General features: G+C 47.9%; 1 protein-coding gene across 1 annotated transcript in view; it reads right to left on the reverse strand.

Moving 5' to 3' along the window:
* Positions 1 to 23814, reverse strand: part of Sh3rf3 (SH3 domain containing ring finger 3) — a 264667-nt gene that overhangs the window by 17997 nt on the left and 222856 nt on the right. The window contains exons 7-8 of the mRNA XM_075980221.1: positions 23223 to 23479; positions 8324 to 8643 (exon numbers count right to left, since the gene is read on the reverse strand). Coding sequence (XP_075836336.1) covers positions 8324 to 8643; positions 23223 to 23479 — 577 coding nt within the window. The remainder of the gene's footprint in view (positions 1 to 8323; positions 8644 to 23222; positions 23480 to 23814) is intronic.

The following is a 23814-nucleotide window of genomic DNA, read 5'->3' on the forward strand; positions in this document are numbered from 1 at the left end:
GCTAAGAGGATTGATCTTAACCTAAGGCATAATTGGGAAGCGAGGTAGAAGGATTGGGGGGGGTTATTTTTTGAGACAGGGTCTCATTATGTAGCTCTGACTGTCCTGGAACTTACTGTATACACCAGGTTGACCTCAAACTCAGAGAGCTGCCTGCCTCTGTTGCCTCTGCATTCGAAGCCCTGGGGCCAAAGGCCTGCACCATTAAGCCTGGTGCAAGAGAGAGGGGAAGAGAGGAGAGGCAAGAGGGAAAGAGGGAAGAGAAACAGAAAGAGGGAGGGAGGGGTGGAGAGAGAAATTAGAACTATCTCAATGGGAGTAAGCAAATACCTTAAGGCCTTAGACCACAAACATTTCAACTGCTTCCTCTAAAGCTTCCTGCCTTCAGCTGGGCAGCTCAGCTTCCACTAAGGTGGAGTCCCTGGTGGTCTTATCCTCCCAATGGTGGGTGACACACTTAGCAACCACTTCCAGTTTCCCCAAAATGCAGGGTCATTCAGAATCTCATCTCTTCAGGCACCCAGTGGAGGCTTGTGGAGAATGCAAGCGCCCTCCAGAGTGTACCAGACCCTTACTTCTGAGTCTGGGATGTAAGCGCAGATTAACCCGAAGCCCCAGCATTTTGTGTTAGACTCGATTTAAGAATTTTCCGAAGGGTCTGATGCCGTTTTCATGTAAGGGTCACCTAGTGTCACTTACTTGGGTTACCCAGTGACACTTTCACATCTGCACTATCAAGTTCCCTACCTTTTGGGGCATCGAGTACCCCCCTAGTACCCAGAGTCTCAGCTTCAGAATATGCCACAATTGTCAACTCCCTTGCTCTTCACTTCAGCCTGTCAGACACTTTGCCAGCACCCAAGGGCATCCAGAGAACCTCTTACTTTGGGGTGTCAATGTCCAGCCTTTTGTGGGCAAAGAAGACTTGTATAATTCAGACAATTTAAGTTGAAGGAAAAAACGAAACAAAACAAAACCTCACAAGGCCCTTTCTGGCCTTCACCACATTAATAATCGATTTCTAAAACTTTTATACTTTGGTAAGAACACTTGCCATGAGATCTGCTCACTGAGGAATTTTTTCTCTTTTTGCTGGGGATGGAGGTCAGACCCCTCTATATACCTAGGCAGCCATATTCTCAACAGCTCCTAGCAGAACTCCTTATGCACTGTGCATTAATTGCATGTGCCCTGGGGGCCACGTGACACAATGGATCTCCAGGACGCACGTTTAAGTGAGCGTCCAGTTTCATTTAAACAAGATGAATACACTTGGAAAAACTAAATTTTACCCCACAAGCTTTTCTCTTTTTTTCATTATTGAATTTTCATCTATTTGTCAATAAAATTCCCTTCAAGTTTTTCTTATAGGTCTACTATGGCTCTTAAAGAAAAAGAGCAGAGTTGACAAAATGATGAACTGCCCAAACCAATCACTACCAAGGTCATCCAAGGTGAGCCAGGCCCTGGTCCTACACGCCAGTGTTTGACCAGTGTGACAATTCCTCAGGAGACGTGGCAATGTCTGGAGTTAATGTGAATTTTCACAGTGGAGGTACAGCAACGTTCTATAGGCAAAGCACCCACACATATAAAATAAAAACAAGTAAATTTTTTTAAAAAGATTATTTTGGCATGTAATCATTGAAAATTGCACACATGCAAGACAATGCATCTTGACTATTCCTGCCTCCCCTGGATTCTTCAGTTCTCCCAAGGTCACTTCCCCATCACCCCTCCCTCCCAATTTAATACCCTCCCATTAATTATTATAAACCCACGGAATCCAGTTCGTACCGCCCACATACATGTACACACTATCATGGAGTCAGGTGCGACAAGCTCCTGTGTGTTTTTAAACAGAGGGAAACTGGTTCCAAGCAGAACAGCAGCAGCAGGTGGGTTTATTTAGTACGAGCTGGGGAAAGAGCGGACTCAGTGCGTGGGCCAGCATTCCTGAGGCAGCAGTGACAAACCGAAGCTGTTATTTCCCTTGGCACTTACTGTTGGTGCCCGGCATGCCAGGCATTGCAAGGCATGCTTTCTGGCTTTGCAGGATGAGGTGAGTTTTCTCCTTATCTCGGTGTGCTTCTCAAGGGAGCTTGATTCCAGGAAAAACAGTACACACTCAATGCAGGGCCACCAAGGTGTCTGTGAGAAAGGGCTCTTGTGGTACAGCCCTGATGTCAACTACAGAGTGAGTGGCGCTGGACCCTAGTCAGGCACCCCGAACTATTGCCCTTTTCTGACATTTCGTGTCTGACCCATCCTTAACTGGCAACTGCTCTTAATATCTTTTTAAGAAGTCACCACTGTGGGGTCACACGTGGTTGTTATTATTACATTAAAGCGATTAGCGAAGGATGGGAATTAAAAGAAGCCAAGCTGTCAGAATCCAGATGCTCATGGGTCCCCACGCTTCTGAGGCTGAGTTGTGAGTCATCAGCACGGACCAGAGGGAATGTGGCATCCTTCCAAGTCCAAGTAACAGATGGATCATCCAACACAGCTCCTGCCTCCCAGAGGACCAGAGGCACGAACTCCGGCTGTAGAACTGTCTTAGCAAAGGAGAACAGGAAGGAGTTTAGGAAGCTCCTCATGGAGAGGATGACAGGATGAGTTCTCTAAGGGCTGTTCATTAGCTATCAAGTCCTCCCCCTTGGCTGTTCTAGACATTACTAGGTCTCCGCGCGGTGTTTCCCGACACCCGGCGTATGGCACTGTCAGAATTGCGCCATATCTCAGCCAACTGTCTGTCCTCTTCTGGGATCCATGGTCAGAGCCAGCCCTAGCTAGACTAGCTTGTACAGCTCTGGGCTTAGAGTATGGAGCTAGGCTTGCTCTAAGAAGGTGCTATGTGATGGATAAATGATGAACGGAGGGGCAAAGTGCAGTCACACTTAGGGAGGGCAGTGCCTCCTCTGGGATACAGTAAGGAAAAGGGTGAAGTCTGAGGACCACACTGGAGAACACACCATGACCAGTGACGATGAGTCTTTAAGACAGGATGCTGCCCTTGTATGTATTAACTGTCACCTGAATCGTCTGGGGGGAAAAAAATCTCTTTTGAGTACCTGTTTTTATTAGATCAGTCTGTGGGCATGTTGGTAAGAGATTATCTTGATGACTAGTTGATATAAGAGGTCCAGCCTACTCTGGGTAGCACTATCCCTGGGCAGGTTGTCCTGGTAACTTAGAGAAGCGAGCTAGAGAGGGAGTTGGCAATCAGTTCCCGCCCTGATTTTCCACAATGAGAGGCTGTAACCAGAAGACGTCAGACGTTTCCTGTGAGTTGCTTTTGGTGGGTATCACAGTCATAGGACGGTGGCTGGAATGGGTGTGAGCCAGGGAGCCCGGCAGTGGGTGCTCAGGCTATGTCTTTACACTGCAGATCTTGTACCTTCTTCCCACCCCGTCTCTCTTGACAGGGAAAGGAGCCCTCCTACAGCCATGCCTTGCCTTGTAGTGACGAGACCTCTAGATCTTTTGAGGAAGAATGTCCTCAGCCTGTTTGGCATGGCCCTGCCACCAAGAGGGGACAGGACACACCTTTATAGTCAAAACTGTACATTTTGCTTGACTAACCACAACAATCCCATGCTTATCACTGGTCAAATGGGCTCTGCCATAACCTCTCATATAACTCCGCTATCAAAGTAGTCCACGCTGAACAACCTCAGACAGCGGGATAATGCATATCTGCTTACGGGCCCACTGTATCCCATACACATCCTGGAACATGCTTTGAGCACCCCACGTGTCTAGGTACAGATCCAGCACAGAAGCATTAACTGAAGTGACCTGATTCTGGAAACTGACTCTAAGCATCACACATAGGGTGCTGAAGGCAGCTGGCCTGGCCTTCTCAAGTGTGAGGGAAATGTAGGCTTTGGGCTTCGTACAGGTGTGGCCTTCACCTGGTTTATTGGTCAGCAGCATCCTGGCCAGGCGTTTCTGCATCTGCATCAGTGCCATTGGATTTACCTTTCATCAGAGGGAAGCTCACAGAGCTATCCCTGTGATGTGATCAAGCTATCCTGGTCCCACTCCCACTGACAGCCCGCTGAGTGGTCATTCATGGAGGAAATGCTATTGTTTTTAGGCAGCCTAAGCTCTGTGTTTTGGTGAAGGAAGACCATTCAAATTGTACACAGCACTGCTCACTGTCAGGCCCTCTGGGAAAGCATCAGTGGCAGATCCACTCAGAAATGTTGCTTAGGTCATGACATTGTGAAACTGGTTCCTATCCCAAAACAAAGGAGTAAGTAGCCACAGAGGACCCAGCCTCATGCTAAGCATCCCGGGCTCAGAGTACATCAGCCCTGTGTTTGATACAGTTGGATCTAGGCTCTGCATCCTGGTCAATTCCTATCTACCAGAAATATCCTGGGATGGTGTCCTGAGAAGAAAGAACGCTCTCTCTCTCTCTCCTCTCTTTTTCTATGTCCCTTCCCCCTTCTCTCTCTGCCCACCTCCTTCTATGTATGTATGTGTGTGTGTGTGTGTGTGTGTGTGTGTGTGTTGTAGAATGTAGCTACTGCAGCCGCTGCCACTGCGTGAACTCTTGGGGTGGAGAAAAGGCATGGCAAGGGCTAAAAGGTGCAGAGCTAAATGCTTGTCCCAGAAGAGGCTTGAAGTTGACCTCTCTCTCTAGCAACAGCATGTTGGCTTCCTAGACCAGACCTAGGCCCTGGCGTCCCTCTGAAAATACCTCGAATATGACACACTTCTGGTGGGTCCAGGACACCACTGTTAACTGAGAAGGAAATTCCCCACGGCAGTCATTGGGGGTTAGGAAACTCCACCGGGAGACCCTGCCGTGAATTCTGCTTCTGCTGTTCTGTCAGGTAATCATGTACCTTCTGCTTCCCAGGGACAGGAAACCTACTTCCCAGTCCTTTGGGATCCAGTGGGGCCAGGCATAGCTTTGATCAACAGACTGTGGGAAGTGTGAGAGCCAGTAAGATATGCATCACTTCTGTAACATCGCCTACTTGAGGGAACTCCTCCATTGCACCTGCATCCATAGCCTCTAGTGGTGTTGGTAGCCGGTGAGTGAGCCTGCATCCTGGAAGAAGGGGAAGGACTGGCCATTCTAGTCACAGTGCGCGAGAGTGTTTGCGTGAGAAAGACACTGGTACTTCAGATCCTTGTGCCTTAATTTGTTACGTTTCCCTGATTCCTACAAGATGTCTGTGTTAGAAGGAGAAGTGGAGGGACAGAGCAAAGCAGAGATACTGTTTCATGTATCGGTTCTAAAACAGATACGCAAATCATGCTTACCCTTTTCCTCTGGCTCTAAAATCTGTATATTCACGAAGATATTTTACACTGTCTTTTTTAAAATGAAAAGTAGAGAAGATGGATTAGTCTGTTATGCAAACCGGAGAAACTTGAGTTGGATCCCCAGCAGCCATATAAAAAAGCTAAGCATGGCTGTGCCTCCTTGTTCAGTTTTATGTAATAACCCCGCCTGACTGTTCAACTGTAGAATAAACACGCTGAACTTCTGGTGCTGTGGCTTCTCCATCAGAGAGAGCTCTCCATAACTCCCCATCCCTGCTTTTCTGTGTCCCTGTGTCTTAGTCACTGCTCTATTGCTGGGAAGGGACCCCATGGCCAAGGCAACGCTTAGGAAAGAAAGCATTTGATTAGGAGCTTGCTTGCAGTTTCGGAGGCTTCGTCCGTGGCAGAGGACATGATGGCACGTGTGGTATAGGACCAGTAGCTGAGAGATACATCCTGGTCCGTAGACAGGAAGAGCTGACACTGCGCCTGGCTTGGGCTTTTGAAACCTCAGAGTCACCAGTGACACACACCTCTTCCAAGGCCACACCTCCTAATCCTACTCCTTCCAAATAGTGCCACTCCCTGGTGACTAAGCATTCAAATATATGACCCTACGGGGACCATACCACATGCCTGTCATTTCTTTCTCCTGTCACCCATAGTCAGGCTTCCAGGACCCAAGCTGTGAAAGGACATGACACTCATGAGCCTCCGAGGACTTTCCATATAAAGTAAATGATTTGCTGAATCTGGCCTCATACACACACCACCTATCAGGCCCCCACTGATTCTGGAGGTATCATATTCTGTCCCCGAGTGTATTATTCTCATCTGCTTATCAACGGGCTCAACTCCGCTGGTTCTGAGTAAGGCCTTGAACTTCAAGGCTGTATCACTGGTCCATCCTGTAAGGCCAGATGCTCTGCTACATGGGTCACACATAGCAGAGGGTCAATGGTGCTTGAAGGTCAGTGAAGATGGGATGCCGTTTGCAGCCTTGGGCATATCTGGCCTTTATAATCCTGGAGCAAGACCTAGCATTTCTTTTCAAATAACTGTTCTCTAAAGAAGTGCATATTGGGAGCTGGCGAGATGGCTCAGCAGTTAAGAGCACTTGATCTTGCAGGGGGACCTGGGTTTGATGCTCGGGACCCACATGGCAGCTTACAACCCTCTCTTCCACCAGTCATAGACACCTGACACTGTCATTTGAACTCGGAGGGCACCAAGCACACATGTGTACCTGTGAGTAAAACGCTCTTCTCCTGGAGTTCGCTGAGCCAAAAGCTCACGCCCACCTAGCTTCACACAGCCCAGTGCACCGCCTACCAAAACACCACAGTCTGCCTTTTGAGCTGCTGCAAGTCAATGATGACGCCATCCTGGGTACTGCCAAAGGAGGCGGCATCATGGACGGAGATGTTTTGGTGTCCCCTGGACTTATCTGTGGTACCTAATGGAGAGGACAGTGAACAGAGAGCAGATTGGTAGAAGAATGCTCGCCGAGTGACACCTTTAGCTCTGCATTCTGGTGAGGAGTGACAGTCCCATGAAGGCTGGCATGACAGATGCAGATGCCACTCAGCGCTAGCTGGTGGAAGGCAGCACTACCTGTTTTACAAACTCCACAGGGGGATTTGGCACAGAGCTAGAAATGTCCATCGACCCAAGTCCAAGATCTCCCCTGGTTTGTCCTCAGCAGCTCACAAGGCGGGTGGATCGCATCTCTGCAAAAACAGTCCTCAGAGCACAGAAGGCTGTGTCCCCACCTCTGTGTACCTCCTGAAGACAGCAGCTGATTCTCGGGACAAGAGCAACAAGGTGGAAGGGAGCAGATTAAACACGGATTTGGTTTTCCAACACTCATGGACTTAAAACACAGCATCCCTGTTTTACGTCACAGAGGGGATGCTCTTCTGGTTTTACCAGCAGAGGACCAGCCTCTTGCTACCCAATCCACGGTGAAAGAGGCAGCTGAGAGTGTCACCCACGGAGAAGGGTTTGGGTTGTGGTGGTGGTAGACCTAGGTTCCAGAGGGGGAGGGGTCTGAATAATGGGACCTGAAAATTAGGGTTGGGAAAGTGCTGAAGGGGACTGACTTTCACCTCAAACGTGTGACATATAGGGTGTTTAGGAAGCCTGACCAACGCCCTAAGACCCAGAGTTTGAATCCATACAGAAATATCCTAAAGCCAGCTACCGAATACGGGAAAATCAAGATGACTGCTGAAGACACTGTGCAAACAACCTCAGCCAGCCCAGCAGCAAGGCTAGATCATGCCGGAATATCTCTGGATAGTGCATTTGATCATATGCAATCATAAGGCATCCAACCTTTCAATTTTACTTTACTTAAAGCTACAGCTACTAGAAGATTCTTCATTAGTTTTGTGGCTTCAATTTCAGCTGGAGAGCACTGATGTATAAAAGCGGAGTCTGATCCTGGCTGCTCGCCGCCTAGCTGCTGGCCACCAGGACCAGCTCATCGACGCAAATCTTTCATAAGAGAAGACAGCTGAAAATGTCATCCTTACCCACTAGCAGGTTGGCATCCTCCCTTTATCCCCCAGCTTTCTTTTTTTCAAGAAACAAGTCCTTCCCATATGGCTGAACAGGTTGCAAACTGCACACGGACGACACGTCCAAGGGACAGGGCGCTGCTCATACCACAGATTTGTTTAGCTTTCACTGTCTTAGCCTGGCACATGGCAGGAAGAGCCTTGTTCTGACAAGATGGGTATATTACAATGAGCTTCTAATAGGAGGGACCGCAGCGTATGGATGAGGGAGATGCCACTTTCTGATTCACGCAAAAACTGTGGCGGGATTGTTGGCCCTGGCAGAACTTTGAGGCTTGCCTGCGTCTGCTCTAATGAACTGCCTTCTTGGTTTGGCCTTTATCCCTGCCAGAGGCCCAGCGTATACAATAGAAGGGCTTGGGTGAACATCCTGAAGCCTCACTGGTAACTGTGTGAGAGGAACCCAGTAACCAGCCAGCTCCGGGCTCAGGGTTGGCCCAGGATAGCCCACTTACCTTCTCATTTTTCTTGTCGTCTGGCTTGTACCCTGTGTTGATGGGGCTGGGTATGGACAGGCCAGCGATGGGCGTCCCTCCAACCTCCCCACCGAGGTTGGCAGCACTGACGTTGGGAGGTGTGATGGCTGATGCTGCTGATGTGAAAGGAATGGCTGGCCGGGAACACATCTGCGTGGGGGGCTGCTGGCTGTGCTGCGGGGACACCACGGAGCGGGGGCGGAGGCTGGTGGCGGGCAGGCGGGATGGAGAAGTCTGAGTGCGCAGGGGCGACACGGTGGCAGTCGGTCGATCCAAGGCCTGGGCTGAAGGATGGGTAGCTGGAGAGACGGAGAATTGAAAGGTTAGTGTGCACTTGGCTGTGTGATTGCAAGGCGCTCGCCTCTCAGGCTGACCTTTGACCTCTGAGGGTTCTGAATGCTCCAGACCTGCCTACCATTGCCAGAGGAGAAACTGAGGCCAAACAACCCTGAAATTACACTCTTTACTCTGGTTCAGGATAGTCTTTATCCCAAGTGCCCACGACATGCCAGGCCATATTAATCTAGTACTTTTTTATGATTTTATCATACTTTTCATATAATTTTTAAAAAAGTTTTTCAAGACAGGGTTTCTTTTTTTTAATGTTTATTTATTTATTATGTATACAATATTCTGTCTGTGTGTGTCTGCAGGCCAGAAGAGGGCACCAGACCTCATTACAGATGGTTGTGAGCCACCATGTGGTTGCTGGAAATTGAACTCAGGACCTTTGGAAGAGCAAGCAATGCTCTTAACCACTGAGCCATCTCTCCAGCCCCCAAGACAGGGTTTCTAAACTGTAGTTTTGGAGCCTGTCCTGGAACGAGCTCTTGTAGACCAGGCTGGCCTTGAACTCACAGAGATCTGCCTGCCTCTGCCTCCCGAGCACTGGCATGAAAGGTGTGTGCCGCCATCGCCTGACATGGTACTTAATTTTTACCAACAAAATTTGTACTATTCCAGGCTTCAGAAATATGAGACAAATATACAATGCAAACAATATCCTCAGGTTCTAAATATGCCACGAGTATAAAATACACTTGGCAATCTTAACAGTGTCTGCGATGGGAGGCTTCTCCCACACCACACTCTAGTCCAGACCTTTGGCTATAAGCTGGTCCTTCCTGATGTCTGCCATGGTGTCTTAAGGCTATAGGTGATCATGAATATACAAGGCAATATAGAAAAAGGCTTGAGGTACTGGTTTCTTTAAAGTGATTATTTGAGGTTTCAGAGGGGTTGGAACCTAGCATTTGGATATCTCAGACAATGTGCCTCACATCTTGAGGGAAAGGCCCAGTATTTATGTAGGTCAATGAAGGCACTGGGATTGTTCATCACCCTGTGACTCTTGGTGAGGACCGTGGGCTTCTATGCCCTACTGCCTGAACCCTCCTTTCCTCCAACCTTTCAGTCTTTGAGAAGAAGTGACAGCAGCCAACTAAAGCTATTGCCCTGGGGCCCCAGAAACTCGTCTTTAGGATAAGGCATCCTATGCAGTCTTGTGTCTGCCTTCTAGAAAGACACAGGCAGTCAATGGAGACGCGTGGTGTGACCACCATCTGAAGTTTTGAATTGTCTCCTCCTATAGGTCCTGAGCACCACTTAATAGTCTATATAGCTCATTCATTTGTCACATATTAATTGTTCCTTGTCTCCCACTGCCCTGTCAGCTCAGCTTTAAGGAGCTGAAGACCAGGGCTGTTCAGTTCGCTAATATAATGCATTCTGCATCCGTGGAATGGCGCCAGGCATGTAGAAGATACTTAATATAGTTTTTAATGAATGAGTGATTACTCGAGAAGAGAGAGCTCCCTGTTGAAGCATCACTAATCATTTCACAGAAATTAATCATGAGAGAAGGAAAAAATGTCCAACGACACAGGCATGGCTCACTGCGCAGGCTGCCTAGATTCTGACTCACCAGTGATCCTGTTAGCTAGCAATGCCAAAGCAGCTACATTGTCTTTGAAGTTGCAAGCCAGCAGAAGAAGCTGGTAGAGAACACACGCTCTGGTCTTTGGTCTATGGTTTGCACTTTGATGATGCCATGGTCTCACTAACACTGGTCCTCCCCACTCAGCTCCCTGATCTGTCCCTGGTTCCTGGAATCACCCTGGAACTCATCCAGGCCTGGGATATTCTGTGACTGTGCTTTTGATGCTTCTGTCTCGAAAGCCCCATCATGAGCAACCCCAGTCCACCTCTAGCTGAGGCTGCTCTTTCAACCTGTCCATCTCTGTCCTCTTATCTTGGCATTTCCCTTTGTAGAACGCCAGTGTGAAATACATACACGCCACAGTTTGTGCTACCCCAAAGTTTTCTTTTCTCAAATTTAAAACGGGATGCCTTTCTTATCTGGCTATTTCTGATAGATATTTCATTTCTCTCCCCCGCAGGTCCTGCTTTTTCTTTCCCTTCTTTGGTGGATTTTATTCCTTGCTTTGGAAGACCCTCCCCTGGCCCCTGCCTGACTCTCTCCGTCTGATTTCTTCATTTCTTGGTTACCTTTTATGAGCTAGTTTCCCTCCTCATCCCATCCGTTGTCTTGGGATCCCGTGCCCTCCCTGGGTCTTCCAGCTAGTTCTGTGGCTCTTCTTTGTGGAGCAGTTTCTTCTGGATTGAAATCTTCTGTCCTTGAGGGATGCAGGGAAGCTTGCTTTTGTATTATTTTATTTACTCAAGAATTAACAAGACCTCCAAGTCTCAGGGAACTGAAGTTTAAAAGGCTCACAAGGCCCAGCCCGTAGGTGACATGTTCAGAGTAGGGCAGGGAGGGTGGAAGACTCTTAGGTGGACTGTGCAGCCAGCTGCAAGTATTCGGAACTCCTGAACTCCACTCAGCATGCTCAGGGGGGCCTTTTGTGATGTGACTGCTATGGGGTCACTAATGTCCCTGTAAGTAACCCCTCACCTATGCTATGTTAAAGTATGTCCAGTAAGTTAAGTTGTTCACCAAGTTAAACTTTGGACTGCTGGTCTGCCATTGGTGTTTGGAATTTAGGGTTGGAGAGAAGCGGCAGGGAGTTCACGGGAAGGCACTGAATCCAACTGCCCTCTAGTCAGGAGGTCACTGATTCTGCAGGACGCGGGGCACTGTGGCACCTGCCTTTGATGCCAGCATTTGGGAGGCCACGGCAGCCTGAGCTCTGTGAGCCAGAGACCAGCGTGGTCTACGTACTGAGTTCCAGGCCTACCAGGGCTACACAGTGAGACTGTGCCTCAACAAAACATCCCCAGCAAACCAACAAACACTGCAGGAAGAAGGCGGAACAGTATGTGTGGGTCTGGAATAGCTTATGATCCACCCAGGGAAAGCACACACCGCCTGCTCTTTTACAGTCCGTTATGAGAGTGGGGAGGGACAGAGTGTGGTAGCCAGAGAGAATGGGCTGGTCCAAGGTCAGCTGACATCATTCTGAGGCTAACCAAGAAACAGCCAAATCTGTGCATGATCAATCCAGATGCTCTCGTCTCTTTAAATCTTTTGATCCATTACTAGTTGGGTCAACCGCTATGGTAGGTGGGCCATATATAGAAATACAACCTTTTCTCTTTTTGTATACTGAGTTTGTACCTCGCAATGCTGAATTCATTTTTAAGTTGTAGGTGTGTGTGTGTGTGTGTGTGCGTGCGTTCCTTGCGGCTTTCCATGTCTAAGATCCATATGTCTACAACTAGGAAGTTTCATTCCTTTCCTCCCCATCTGTGTATCTTTCCACTTCGCCCCAGCAGGAACTTCTAGTGCAGAACTGAACAGAAACGATGGGTTGTCATCCTGGTATAGGGAAAGCCTTGGGTCTCTCACCATCCAGAGTGAGAGCATCTATGTGTTCTCCCAGAGGGTATCATAATGCAAAAGCTCACTGCCATTCCTCATCTTCTAGAGTTCTTTAAATAAGGAGTAGACATTGTGTTCTTGGAGACCCCTTTTTTGTTTTTAAGACAGTCACATTGTTTTGACCATTACCAACATGAAGTACCTAAGTTGTTTAATGTTAACCCAGCCTTGCACTCCTGGGCTAACCCCACTTGGAGTTCCACCCTTCTCATTTGTTGCCCAACTAAATATGATCTGTGATTTTATTGTCTTACAGTTTTTTAAAATTAAAGTAATGTGGGCTTCATGGAAAAGGACAGGAAGTATTTCCCTCACCCCCCTCTTTTTTTTTTTCCAAATTTCTAGGCAAGTCCAGACAGTTGTTTCATTACTGCCCCGTTGTTGTATATTTAAATTTAAATGTTATAATTTCTCCTTTGTTTTGTATAGTTTACCAGTGAAAGTCACATCTCCGCAGGACTTCCTTTGTGGGTATTTTAAAACTAGAGACTCAGTTTCTTTTATAGATACAGGCCTATTCCAGCTCTTTCTTGTCGACTGTGTCTGATGATGCATGTCTTTAAGGTCTATTGAGTATGCCTATTTCATCTACTGCGTGAACTCACTCACACGAAGACTTTACTATAAGATTTATTATCTGGCAGACTCTAAAATGATGCCACCCTTGTTATTTCCGGAGATGTTGACTTTCAGATTTTCCCCTTTTTACTTAGATCAGGTGGCTGGAGGTTTATTAATCTGATTATTGACCTTTTCAAAGGACCCCCTTTTAGCTGAGTCAATTTCACTACCCTTTCCCTGTCTTGCTCTGCCGAGTTCTTTCCACCCCATTGCCGCCCATCACTCCATTTAGTCTACTGCCTATTAACTTGATAGGCTTCTTTGTTTCCTACCAGTTAGTTCACGCTGGAAACAAAGAAAAAAGAAAAAAAAAAGACTGCATTGGCTGTATCCTATAAATTTTGATATGTTGTGTTTCTATTTATTCATCTCAAAACATGTTCTACTTTTTATTTCTTCCTTGATCCACTGATTATTTTGAGGTATGTTATTATGTTTTCAAACAATTATTTGTGATACTGACTTCCAATTCAACTCCACAGTCGCCGGGGATGTAATCTGTGTAACCGAGTCCCTTTACACATGCTGAGATTTTACAGATCAAGGCCCAGCTATGGGTTAACATGGGAGTGGTATGTGTGCACTTGAAAATAATGTGTATTTTGATGATGATGGGTAGAATAGTCCCTAAATGCTAATTAAATTAAGTGGTTAGAGCTATACTGGTGATCTATACTATTATCAATAATTGATACAATTCTGAGAGAGACTGCAATTTTACTTCTGTGGATTTCCCTATTCTGTCAGCAGCTTTATCTGTGGTTGCTTGCGTAGCTTTGGAGCTTTGTAATTTGGTGCATTAATACTTAGAACTGTTATGCCATCTTAATGAGCTCAGTCTTTGCCATCATGTCATCGTTATTATCCCTAGTGATTCGTGACTATAAATTCTCCTGTCTGACATTAGCAGATCAATTTTCTTTTGATTAATATTAGCCTGGCACATTCCATCCTCATTACTGACAGGATCTATATTTGCATATTGTCCCACGAGCTATAATTAACTTATAACTTCCAAATCAATGCCTTTGGTCCTCTCCTGGCCATCCTGAAAGGTGAAGCAGGGCAGAATATTTAAGCTGCTTGTCATGCATCTTCCTTGGAGTTTGAATGAGGTGACTCAGTACTTTTGTCTTAGCCCTCACACACAGGTGACAGGGGAACGGACTGGATGGCCAGAGGGATCCGAATCTCACTGCTGGCGAGTCACGTGACACCTCGGAACCCCACTTTCTCTTGTATAAAATAAGGAGCAGAGAAGCAATTACGGTGAGACTGTCATCTCTATGCAGTAGGCATCTACATATGTGCACCTGTGCAGACACGCACTGCATCACCCATGAGATGCAGCAGCACAGGTACAGGCATGCAGTGTCTGTGCTGCAAGTGGCAGGAACACGTAGCTCTGCTCCTCTCCTCTTAATCCCGACTGTGACTTTAAAATAGGAAGATGTGTCTCTTGTTCATAGCACAAGGTGGTATTGCTTTGTTTGCTTGCTTTTAATAAAATCCAGGAATGCAACCCCAGCTCTCTATGGGTCTATTTAGACCAGTTACTTCTAATGTCATGATCTGTATGACTAAACTTAAGCCTTCCCCCATACTACAGCTACCCTCTTTTACCTATGTTTTCTCCATTTCCTTCCGCATTCTTTCTTTGGGACCAACTGCGCGCGTCTGCCACATGGTTTGTCTCCTTTACTGTAACGTTCTGTTCCTGTGGGGAATGGCTTCTTGCATCTTTCTGTCCCCGCGGCCCTCTAGAGCCACTGTGCAGCTCTTCGCCCACAACAGAAGATCTGACAGCAGGACGCAGCACTTCCCTTTCCACCCTGCTTCTGTCTTTACATTATTAGAGGTTTTGATTTTATATCAGTTTAAATCCCATAGCCCAGTATTGTCTTGACTGTGTTTAAACTCTCCGTTGTATTTTAGATATTTAAATAACAAAAAAACTTACACTTTTATTTATGTATCTACCATTTCTAGTGCTTTTCATTCCTTGCAATGTGGAGATCTACTCTTCCAACTTCTTTAAGTGAACTTTGAACAATTCTAATAGTACACCTCTATTTCTGATAATTTCTGTAGGTTTCACTGTCTGAACGACAAGTTACTTTTTTCACTTTTTTTCTGGGTATAAAACCAGAGGTTGATACACATGTCTTTCCGTCCTCCACGGCCTCCTCACCTGGCCTCTTTACGTGATGCCTGCGCCATCCCTGTTTCATGGCTGCCACCGCGCTATTTCTCTGGCTACTTTTAAGATTTCATTTATCACTGATTTTGAGTGATTTGATGATGATTTGCCTTGCTGCAGTTTTTTTAAAGCTTCTTTTGTTTTAGAGCCCACTAATTGCTTTAAGGTATGAATTTATGATTTTCATCCAACTTCGAGCAACTTTGGTCCTCATTCCTTCAGATTCTATTTCTACCCCGCCTGTTTGTCCTTTGAGAGCTCAAATTATACACATGCTGGGTCATCTCAGGCGGTCCCACTGTTCACTGACACTCTGTTAACTTGTATGATTTTAATGTTTTTGAGAATTTCACGGATTGCCCTTCTCTCTCCACAGTGCACACAACACGTTTACATACTAGGAGAGCTAGTGCACAGGGATGAGGCTTCCCGGTCAGCTCAAGGTCGGGCCCTCTGGGTCCTGCCGCTGATGTGTGTGGTGGCTTTAGCAACAGGCTCTTACGTCAAGTTCTGTGAGGCAACCAGGGGAAACAGCAATTGCTTATGCAGTTTGAAGAGTTTCTTGAACTCTTCTGACTGACAGCTCTTAGAGATGTTTTCTGACCAGCAACTTCAAGGGAGGTTTTCCATACCCGACCCTGGGAATTTTGTTAGTCTATTGTTCATTATCACTTCAAGTGGCAGACCTTCATTTAATATGTAACACACAGAAAAATATATACACACATATGTGTATGTATATCTCTATTTATATTATTATATATGTATTTTGAAGTAGGCTTATAAAATTCTGTTTCCCTATAGCTTTTCCAAACATTCTTCTTGTAATTTATTCCCCTTCCCTTCCTTATTTGCAGGGCGCGCTCCACGGCTGTTTGCCCATTTCCCCTTCCATAGCACCCGTGGCCCTCCATCTCACCATGGCCCTCCAGGTGACAGACTCACCTCACGTCTAAGGATTTTGAGCCACAGACCCCAGATGAGGGAGAATATGCAGTGTTTATCTTTCTAGGGCTGGGTTACCTCATCCAACATAATATTTTCTAGTACCTTCCATTCACCTACAGATCTCATGATTTCACTTTCTAGAATTCCATCGTATACGTGTACTGCACTTTCTTTATCCGTGCACCAGCTGAAGGACATTTGGGTTCTTTCCATTTCCTGGCTCTTGTGAAAAGAACAGCAATGCAGATGGCTGAGCAAGTGTCTGTGAAGCAGGAGTCCTCTGGGCCCATGCCAAAGAGTGGTATGGCTAGGTCATATGGGAGATTTGCTTTTAGCTTCTTGAGAACTCTTCAAACCCATTTCCAGAGTGCCTCGACTAGTGTTCCACCCCACGGATGGTGAGCGAGCACCTCTGCTTCCCCCATCCTCTCAAGCACTTGTCATTGGTTGTTTCCTTGATCTTGGCAATTCTGACTGGAGCAAGATGAAATCTCAAAGTAGTTTTTATTTGCATTTCCCTAATTGCTATGTCTGCTGAACACTTCTAAGGTATAGGTTAGCCAGTTTTATTTATTCTTTTGAGAATTCTCTGGTCAGATCCATGGCCCGTTTTTAACTGGGTCATCTGTTCTCTTGGCTCTTTGTGTTTTGTATATTATGGGGCACGAACCCTTTATCAGATGCATTGCTGGCAATGATTCTCTCCCTCTCTGTGGGCTTCCACTACACTTGGTTGCTTTCTTTGCAGCATTTAAAAATCTCTTTTATCTCTTCCTTTTTTTTGTAGTTTCTATAGCAACACCTTCAATTCATTAATATTTTTGGTTTAGCCCTCTATTATTCCATTGCACGGTTTTTATTCTGGGAGTTTAATTTTATTCTCTTTGACATCATTTATGAATGTATAGAATGTAGCTCTGTTTCAATGTCTTCAAATTCCCAATTTTTAAATGCCTGGTTGATTACCAATTGGCTGGTTTGGGGCTGTATCTGGCCTGTTTATACAGGTAGGGATTTTTTTTTGCATAGTCAATATGTTGACGTCTATGTTTTTAAAGAGTAAGGTATTTCTGTATACCAATAAATATCCCCGAGTTTTGTCTTGTCGTGGGTTTAAATGAACTGGAAGCTGTCTGAGCCTTTTGATCCTTGCTTTTCCTGGGTATTGAAACTGGAGCTGTGCTCAGTTCCCACAGAGGCCAAGCTCATTGGTTTTGCAAATGCGTCTGACCGGGAAAGCAGACACTTGGGCACTATTTCCGATATGTACATATTCTGGGTGCCGTTAGTGCCAACCTTTTCCCCCCTTCTCTCCTTGGCGTCGGGTGATGTGTTCAGTGTGCATACACTACTTCCCAGCAGCAGACAGGGCTTTCTTTGTGCAGCTCTCTCTTCTCCAGTCCTGTGCGGTGTCACCTGCTGCCGTATATATCTGCCTGATGTTCAGTAGCTTGGGGAGAGAGGGTAAACCCAATCCTTATTACTTCAGTCTGCATCTGCTCTCCAAAACCCTTTAATGTCCTTCCCTTCAGATGAGAACCTGGACTCCTTGAGGCCTCCTGAAAGCACCCTTGTGACCTGTGTCTGCCTGCCTGTCTGCCCACTACAGCCCTTCTTGGTTCTTCCGCATGAACCTTCCTCACTTTCCAAATGCCCCAGGCCTCTGCCTGCTTCGGGGCTCTTTGCCTGCTTTCTCTCTGTCTAGACGCCCCCTCTATCTACCATTATATGATGAATCCCATCAGTCCTTCAGATTTAATGCTGATATCTGCAGAGAAACTGCCCGTCACACTGGACGGCTCCTCCCACATCTTGGTCCCACATCAAACCAGATGAAAGTACTCTGAAGAGGAGCTGTTTTCATTTTCACTGCTATGCCTCTACCCTGGCTAGTCCGCCTGCTGAACACGGTTCCCGCCCTGTCTGCCTACACAGCACCTACCTGCCTCTACCCTGGCTAGTCCTCCTGCTGACCACGGTTCCCGCCCTGTCTGCCTCTACCCTGGCTAGTCCTCCTGCTGACCACGCTTCCCGCCCTGCCTGCCTACACAGCACCTACCTGTCTGTACCCTGGCTAGTCCTCCTGCTGAACACGGTTCCTGCCCTGTCTGCCTACACAGCACCTACCTGTCTGTACCCTGGCTAGTCCTCCTGCTGACCACGCTTCCCGCCCTGTCTGCCTCTACCCTGGCTAGTCCTCCTGCTGAACACGGTTCCCGCCCTGTCTGCCTACACAGCACCTACCTGCCTCTACCCTGGCTAGTCCTCCTGCTGAACACGCTTCCCACCCTGTCTGCCTCTACCCTGGCTAGTCCTCCTGCTGACCACGCTTCCCGCCCTGTCTGCCTCTACCCTGGCTAGTCCTCCTGCTGAACACGCTTCCCACCCTGTCTGCCTACACAGCACCTACCTGCCTCTACCCTGGCTAGTCCTCCTGCTGAACACGGTTCCCGCCCTGTCTGCCTCTACCCTGGCTAGTCCTCCTGCTGAACACGCTTCCCACCCTGTCTGCCTACACAGCACCTACCTGCCTCTACCCTGGCTAGTCCTCCTGCTGAACACGCTTCCCACCCTGTCTGCCTACACAGCACCTACCTGTCTGTACCCTGGCTAGTCCTCCTGCTGAACACGGTTCCCGCCCTGTCTGCCTCTACCCTGGCTAGTCCTCCTGCTGAACACGCTTCCCACCCTGTCTGCCTCTACCCTGGCTAGTCCTCCTGCTGAACACGCTTCCCGCCCTGTCTGCCTCTACCCTGGCTAGTCCTCCTGCTGAACACGGTTCCCGCCCTGTCTGCCTCTACCCTGGCTAGTCCTCCTGCTGAACACGCTTCCCGCCCTGTCTGCCTCTACCCTGGCTAGTCCTCCTGCTGAACACGCTTCCCGCCCTGTCTGCCTCTACCCTGGCTAGTCCTCCTGCTGAACACGGTTCCCGCCCTGTCTGCCTCTACCCTGGCTAGTCCTCCTGCTGAACACGGTTCCCGCCCTGTCTGCCTCTACCCTGGCTAGTCCTCCTGCTGAACACGGTTCCCGCCCTGTCTGCCTCTACCCTGGCTAGTCCTCCTGCTGAACACGCTTCCCACCCTGTCTGCCTACACAGCACCTACCTGCCATTAAAGGACCCAGGGATTATGATCTCTTGAAAACTTTGCCTGAATGTTCTCCACCCCTCTCTCCTTTCCTCTAGGTTTGAATGAATGAATGGTCTCTCTGTGTTTCCTTAATACCTCACCCCTGCCTCCATCATAGCGCTTCCCAACTACTGGAAGAACCTGTGTCCTGCCCTCTCCTCTAACTGGGAGAGTGATAGTGTCTGTGTGGTCTCCTCTATCTTCCTCCAATCCCGTGGAGCCGTGTCTACACTTAGTCCTTTCCTGGGTGCCGATTCTTGTTTGTTTGCTTTCTGCAAACAGAATTTTGCTCTTGATGAACATCTATCTGTATGGGGCTCTCCCCCCTGTAAAGTCCTAACGCAAGGACATAAAGAACATAGGCACTATGCAGGGGATTCTCTGCCTTGCAACGGGGAGGTACAGTAAGTGTCGTAAGGGAGGTGCAGTCATATCGAATGCTATGGCCAATGCAATTAAACCTTTGTCAAACTGCCTGCCTTGGGCTCTGGATGAGAACATTGTTGAAACGCCTCCCAACTCAGGACAGGAGCTGCTGAAATGGGCAATTACTGCAGTGAACAATCCATTACTTGTGCTGTCAACAGTGGTTTTCTCTCTCTAAATGCAGAACCGAGTAGGAAACGCTATGGGAACCCAGTGGCATTTAATGGACTGGCGTGCCCCGGTAGGAGCCATTCTTCAACCTGGCCGCGACAACGGCACAATGGCACAGGGACAAGCACTAGGTTAGAGCACCGGGGGAGCCACTTAGCCATCCCATGTCTCACTCTCCTCCCATGCAAAATGAAACCGATGGAAGAGAATGCTTGTCACACCATCGTGGTTGCTATGGTGATGGACTGTGCACAATGTTGTGCTGCCCTGAGCCAAACCAATTTCTTTTGATACCGCTTGTCACTGCATGCAGGAGTAACGACTGGCAGGGCTTCATTTTCTTTTTGAATTGGGAAAGCGTCTAGTGAGGCTTGGTGTGGAAAGGCCATTATTCTGGCCACTTGGTGCAGATAAGCCACGACTGCTGTGCCAACAGGGCCGCTCAGCTTAGAGGCACTTGTATGGCAGGCTGGCTGGGCTGAATCGATGGTTGAGATATTTGTAACCAGGAGAATGGTAGCACCCTCTAGTTCAGCATTTTTGAGTTCAGCATCTTGGAATGCTGCTGATCAGTCTGGAAACTCAGCTGAAAAGAATTAGCCTGACCCAACAGCTGTATCTCTAACTCGCGGGTACCACGGGACAGCAGCATAATGCCGTACACACTAGTGTAAGTGTGGCTGATTGGAGGGTTAGAGGGGGGATGGGGTGTGTCTGGGAGAAGGGGAGATGACCGAAGGGCACTTGTGTCCACAGCTGTGCGTTCAGGTCGCCACAGGCTAAGCACAGGCTGGAATTTTGGCTAATGTAAGCAAGCACAGGTATTTGTGAAGGCCGTGTGAATAGTTAGAGGTTTCTCTGGGTCACTGGAGGTGGGCTGAGGGACTTTCCAACAGGGTTGTGCCTAGAAAAACCTTGCTTGGTGCCAGTTCTGTCTCTTTTAGACATGGATACTGTGGTTGATAATTGGTTGAAAGAAAATGGTCCCCAAAGGGAGTGGCACTATTAGAAGGAGGTGTGGCTTTGTGGGAGTAGTTATGGCCTTGTTACAGGAAGTATGTCACTGTGGGGGTGGGATTTGAGGTCTCATATATGCTCAAGTCATGTCCAGTGTCTCAGTTCACTTCCTGTTGCCGGCCAATCAAGATGTAGGACTCTTGGCTCCAGCACCATGTCTGCCTACATGCCACCATACCCCACCATGATGATAATGGACTAACTCTCTGAAAATGTATGCCACCCCAATTAAATGTTTTTATAAGAGCTGCCATGGTCATGGTGTCTATTCACAGCAATATAAACCCAAAGACAGACACTATCATAAAATTCACACTGTACTCACTGATGAAGTTGGATAACAGGTATCCAAGTCCACCCTATGCTCACGGATGGTGTTAGACATGGGGCAGCAGAGCCCACCCTGCACCCATGGAGGACACTAGGCACTCTTGGTGGGGTACCAGAGTTCTGTTGTCCCTTAAAAGCTGGATGTTTCAAGCATTCCTTTCACTCCCAACGGGGGTCTACATGGCTCTTCGTGTTTTCTTTTCCCGGGGAAAAGCAGGTACAGGAGTGTGTGTCCCCAGACCTGGATCTGGGAATAAAGGAACATGTAGCCTCAGAGGGTCAAGTGCCTCTTCCCTATGGACAGTAGCCTGGGCCTGTGAAGCTGCATCTACCATGTGTGGCATCTGTCCAGAACGCAGAGAAAGAGATAGGGAGAGATGAGGGGAGTGGGTAAGAGAGGCAGACAGAGCCTTAGTACAGGCTATCACTTTCACATGGGAATGTTGTTCCAAGGCAGCCAGCACACCCAGGGTTCGCCATGGCCACTGCATCTCATGGCCACATGTCTGAACCCGGCTTCCCATAAGTCACTTCCTCTGGGCTGGGCATGATACTGTCACATGCCCAAGGTAACCAGTTTCAGAATCGGAACTCTGGACTTGGTTCCTCCAGATCCCCGAGTCCATCCCTGGAGTTCCTATCGCAGACAGAACTACAGCGCCTCAGGGGTTGCTTATTCCCCTCTGTCCGTGTGGTGGGATCAGACCCCTCGAAGCTGCTTACCCTCCCTGGTGGGCTCCTGTTTCAGGCCCAGGCTGCACACCACGTATCTTCCTTGTGTCATGGTGGCCTTTGGTAAAATGTTATACCCTGGTTTAAAGTCCCTCAGAGCACCTGCACAGCCCTCAAATTCCACACTTCTTCGAACATTTAGTAATGATTCCTGTTCCTTTTTTTTGTTGTTCATATGTGTTAGACATTCTTATCCTTTACAGAACAGCTAAGAGTTGTTGAGGATGTCTTAATAGTATCCACACATAGTCATCCTAGACAGTGAGCATGGCTTGTCTCCAGAACCTACCGCCTCCCACCAAAATGGCGTCGATTCTCCAGAGGCAGTTTGTGAAACTGACAGTGGATGAGAACCCAAGAGTAATGATGTACCCTGTCCAGTAAGGAAGTGTGATGACTGCAATGCTCTCAGAATGACTCGCGTCAAGTTCAGACTGCAAGGATTCGTCAACCCTTCTTGCCGCATGTAAGCCTCCACTTCCGAGTGTAAAGGCAGAATGTCTTTCTGAGTCTCAGGTCCTGTGGGCAGATCAATGGACCATGGATTTTGACACACAGTCCCATCAATAGAGACTGGAGAAAATATGAGCATAGAGCAGTATGATCTCCTATGGGAAGTTGCTTTCTGAAGCCCATCTAGTGAACCCTGGTCTATAAAGATTATCTAAAAATTCTGTATCTAAGTTTCAAAGAACTCATGCTTTCCCCTCATCTATATTTAGAGGAAAAGAGGTGGTTTCTTGGATGGTTGGGAAAGAAGGGTAGAAAAACATTGGGTTACACTCTCTTGCTTTGGGTTATTATCACTGGGGAATGGCAATGTCACTGATTCTGCAGGGCCATCATGATGTGGCCTCCCAAGAGCATGTTGCTATTCCAACTGTTGTTACAAGCTCTGTACTAAGCTCCAAGTGGTGTCGTTTCTTTTCTTTCTCTCTTTACGGTCTACCCAGAGTTTTTTTTTTTTTTTCATCTCATACCACCCCAGAGCAGACTGGCTGGACCTTCTGTTTCATCAGTCTGTAGGTTTATGATGCCAATCTCAAAAGGCTTTAGGAAAGGGCTTCTCTGGCCAGCACTCCTCATCCAGCCTCTCCTGGAAGACACTGCCTTCCGTAACACACCCAATAGTGAAGTCATCCATGGGCAGCTTCTAGTTACGCCATCAGCAAAGGGATAAGGGGATACTTTGCCAATCTTGCTCACCCATGACATCTTCTTGCATGCCACAAGACAATGCACAAGTATTTGTAAATCCTCCGTGCCCCTTCAGCTGCCAGAGCTGGGCACCAGAAGGTGGGCACACGTACTCGAGATCAGAGATTCCACGTTATGGGAAGCAAACCTGACTCCCACATGCTGGCTTGAGAGAGACCTCTGCCAATACATATCTCATGCTCTGCATCCCAGGTCCCCCCTACTTGATTCCTGTCAGGGAGAATCCCTGAAAGTTTGTGTTCATACCTGTTGGGATGGTGGTACCCCCGGCTTGGCTGGCTGTTGGTTGAGCCGTGTGCCGAAGGCAGCTACCCGTTGGTAGGGAGGTGGCTGTGTGCTGCATATGGTCCTGCAGGGTGGTGAGAGGCAGAGCAGGCCTGGTGGCGGTGGCTGGGCTGCTCAGACTGCCACCTCCAGGGTGCATAATGGTTGCCATCCCCTTGGCCAATGGGGACCCTCCGAGCATATTATTCCAGGGTGACCCAGTACCTCCTCCAGGAATCCTGGGGAAATAAGCAGAACCAAGAAGGTGAGTGGGTTCAGGTAAATTCAGTGTCATGTGCCATGGCAAAACCATCTCTGACCTATATAGGCTCTGAGAGGTAGGGCAACGTCACGTGGTCCGCGGAAGTCCTAAGACAATATCAAGCCAATATTAGTTAAAGGATGCCCAGAGGTCGAGCTGAGCAAGGGTAGTCTTGGCTGTGCTTGGTTTTTACTAAGAGCTATATGAAAGATGGTGGACTCTCTCATGTCTCACAAGCCAAATACTTTTGGAGCAGGATGGGATGTGATGGTGGTTTCTCCTAGACACGCCTCCATCTTATTTCTGCCAGCC

Source organism: Microtus pennsylvanicus, chromosome 7, assembly GCF_037038515.1.
Source record: "Microtus pennsylvanicus isolate mMicPen1 chromosome 7, mMicPen1.hap1, whole genome shotgun sequence".
In the NCBI taxonomy this organism is placed as follows: Eukaryota; Metazoa; Chordata; class Mammalia; order Rodentia; family Cricetidae; genus Microtus; species Microtus pennsylvanicus.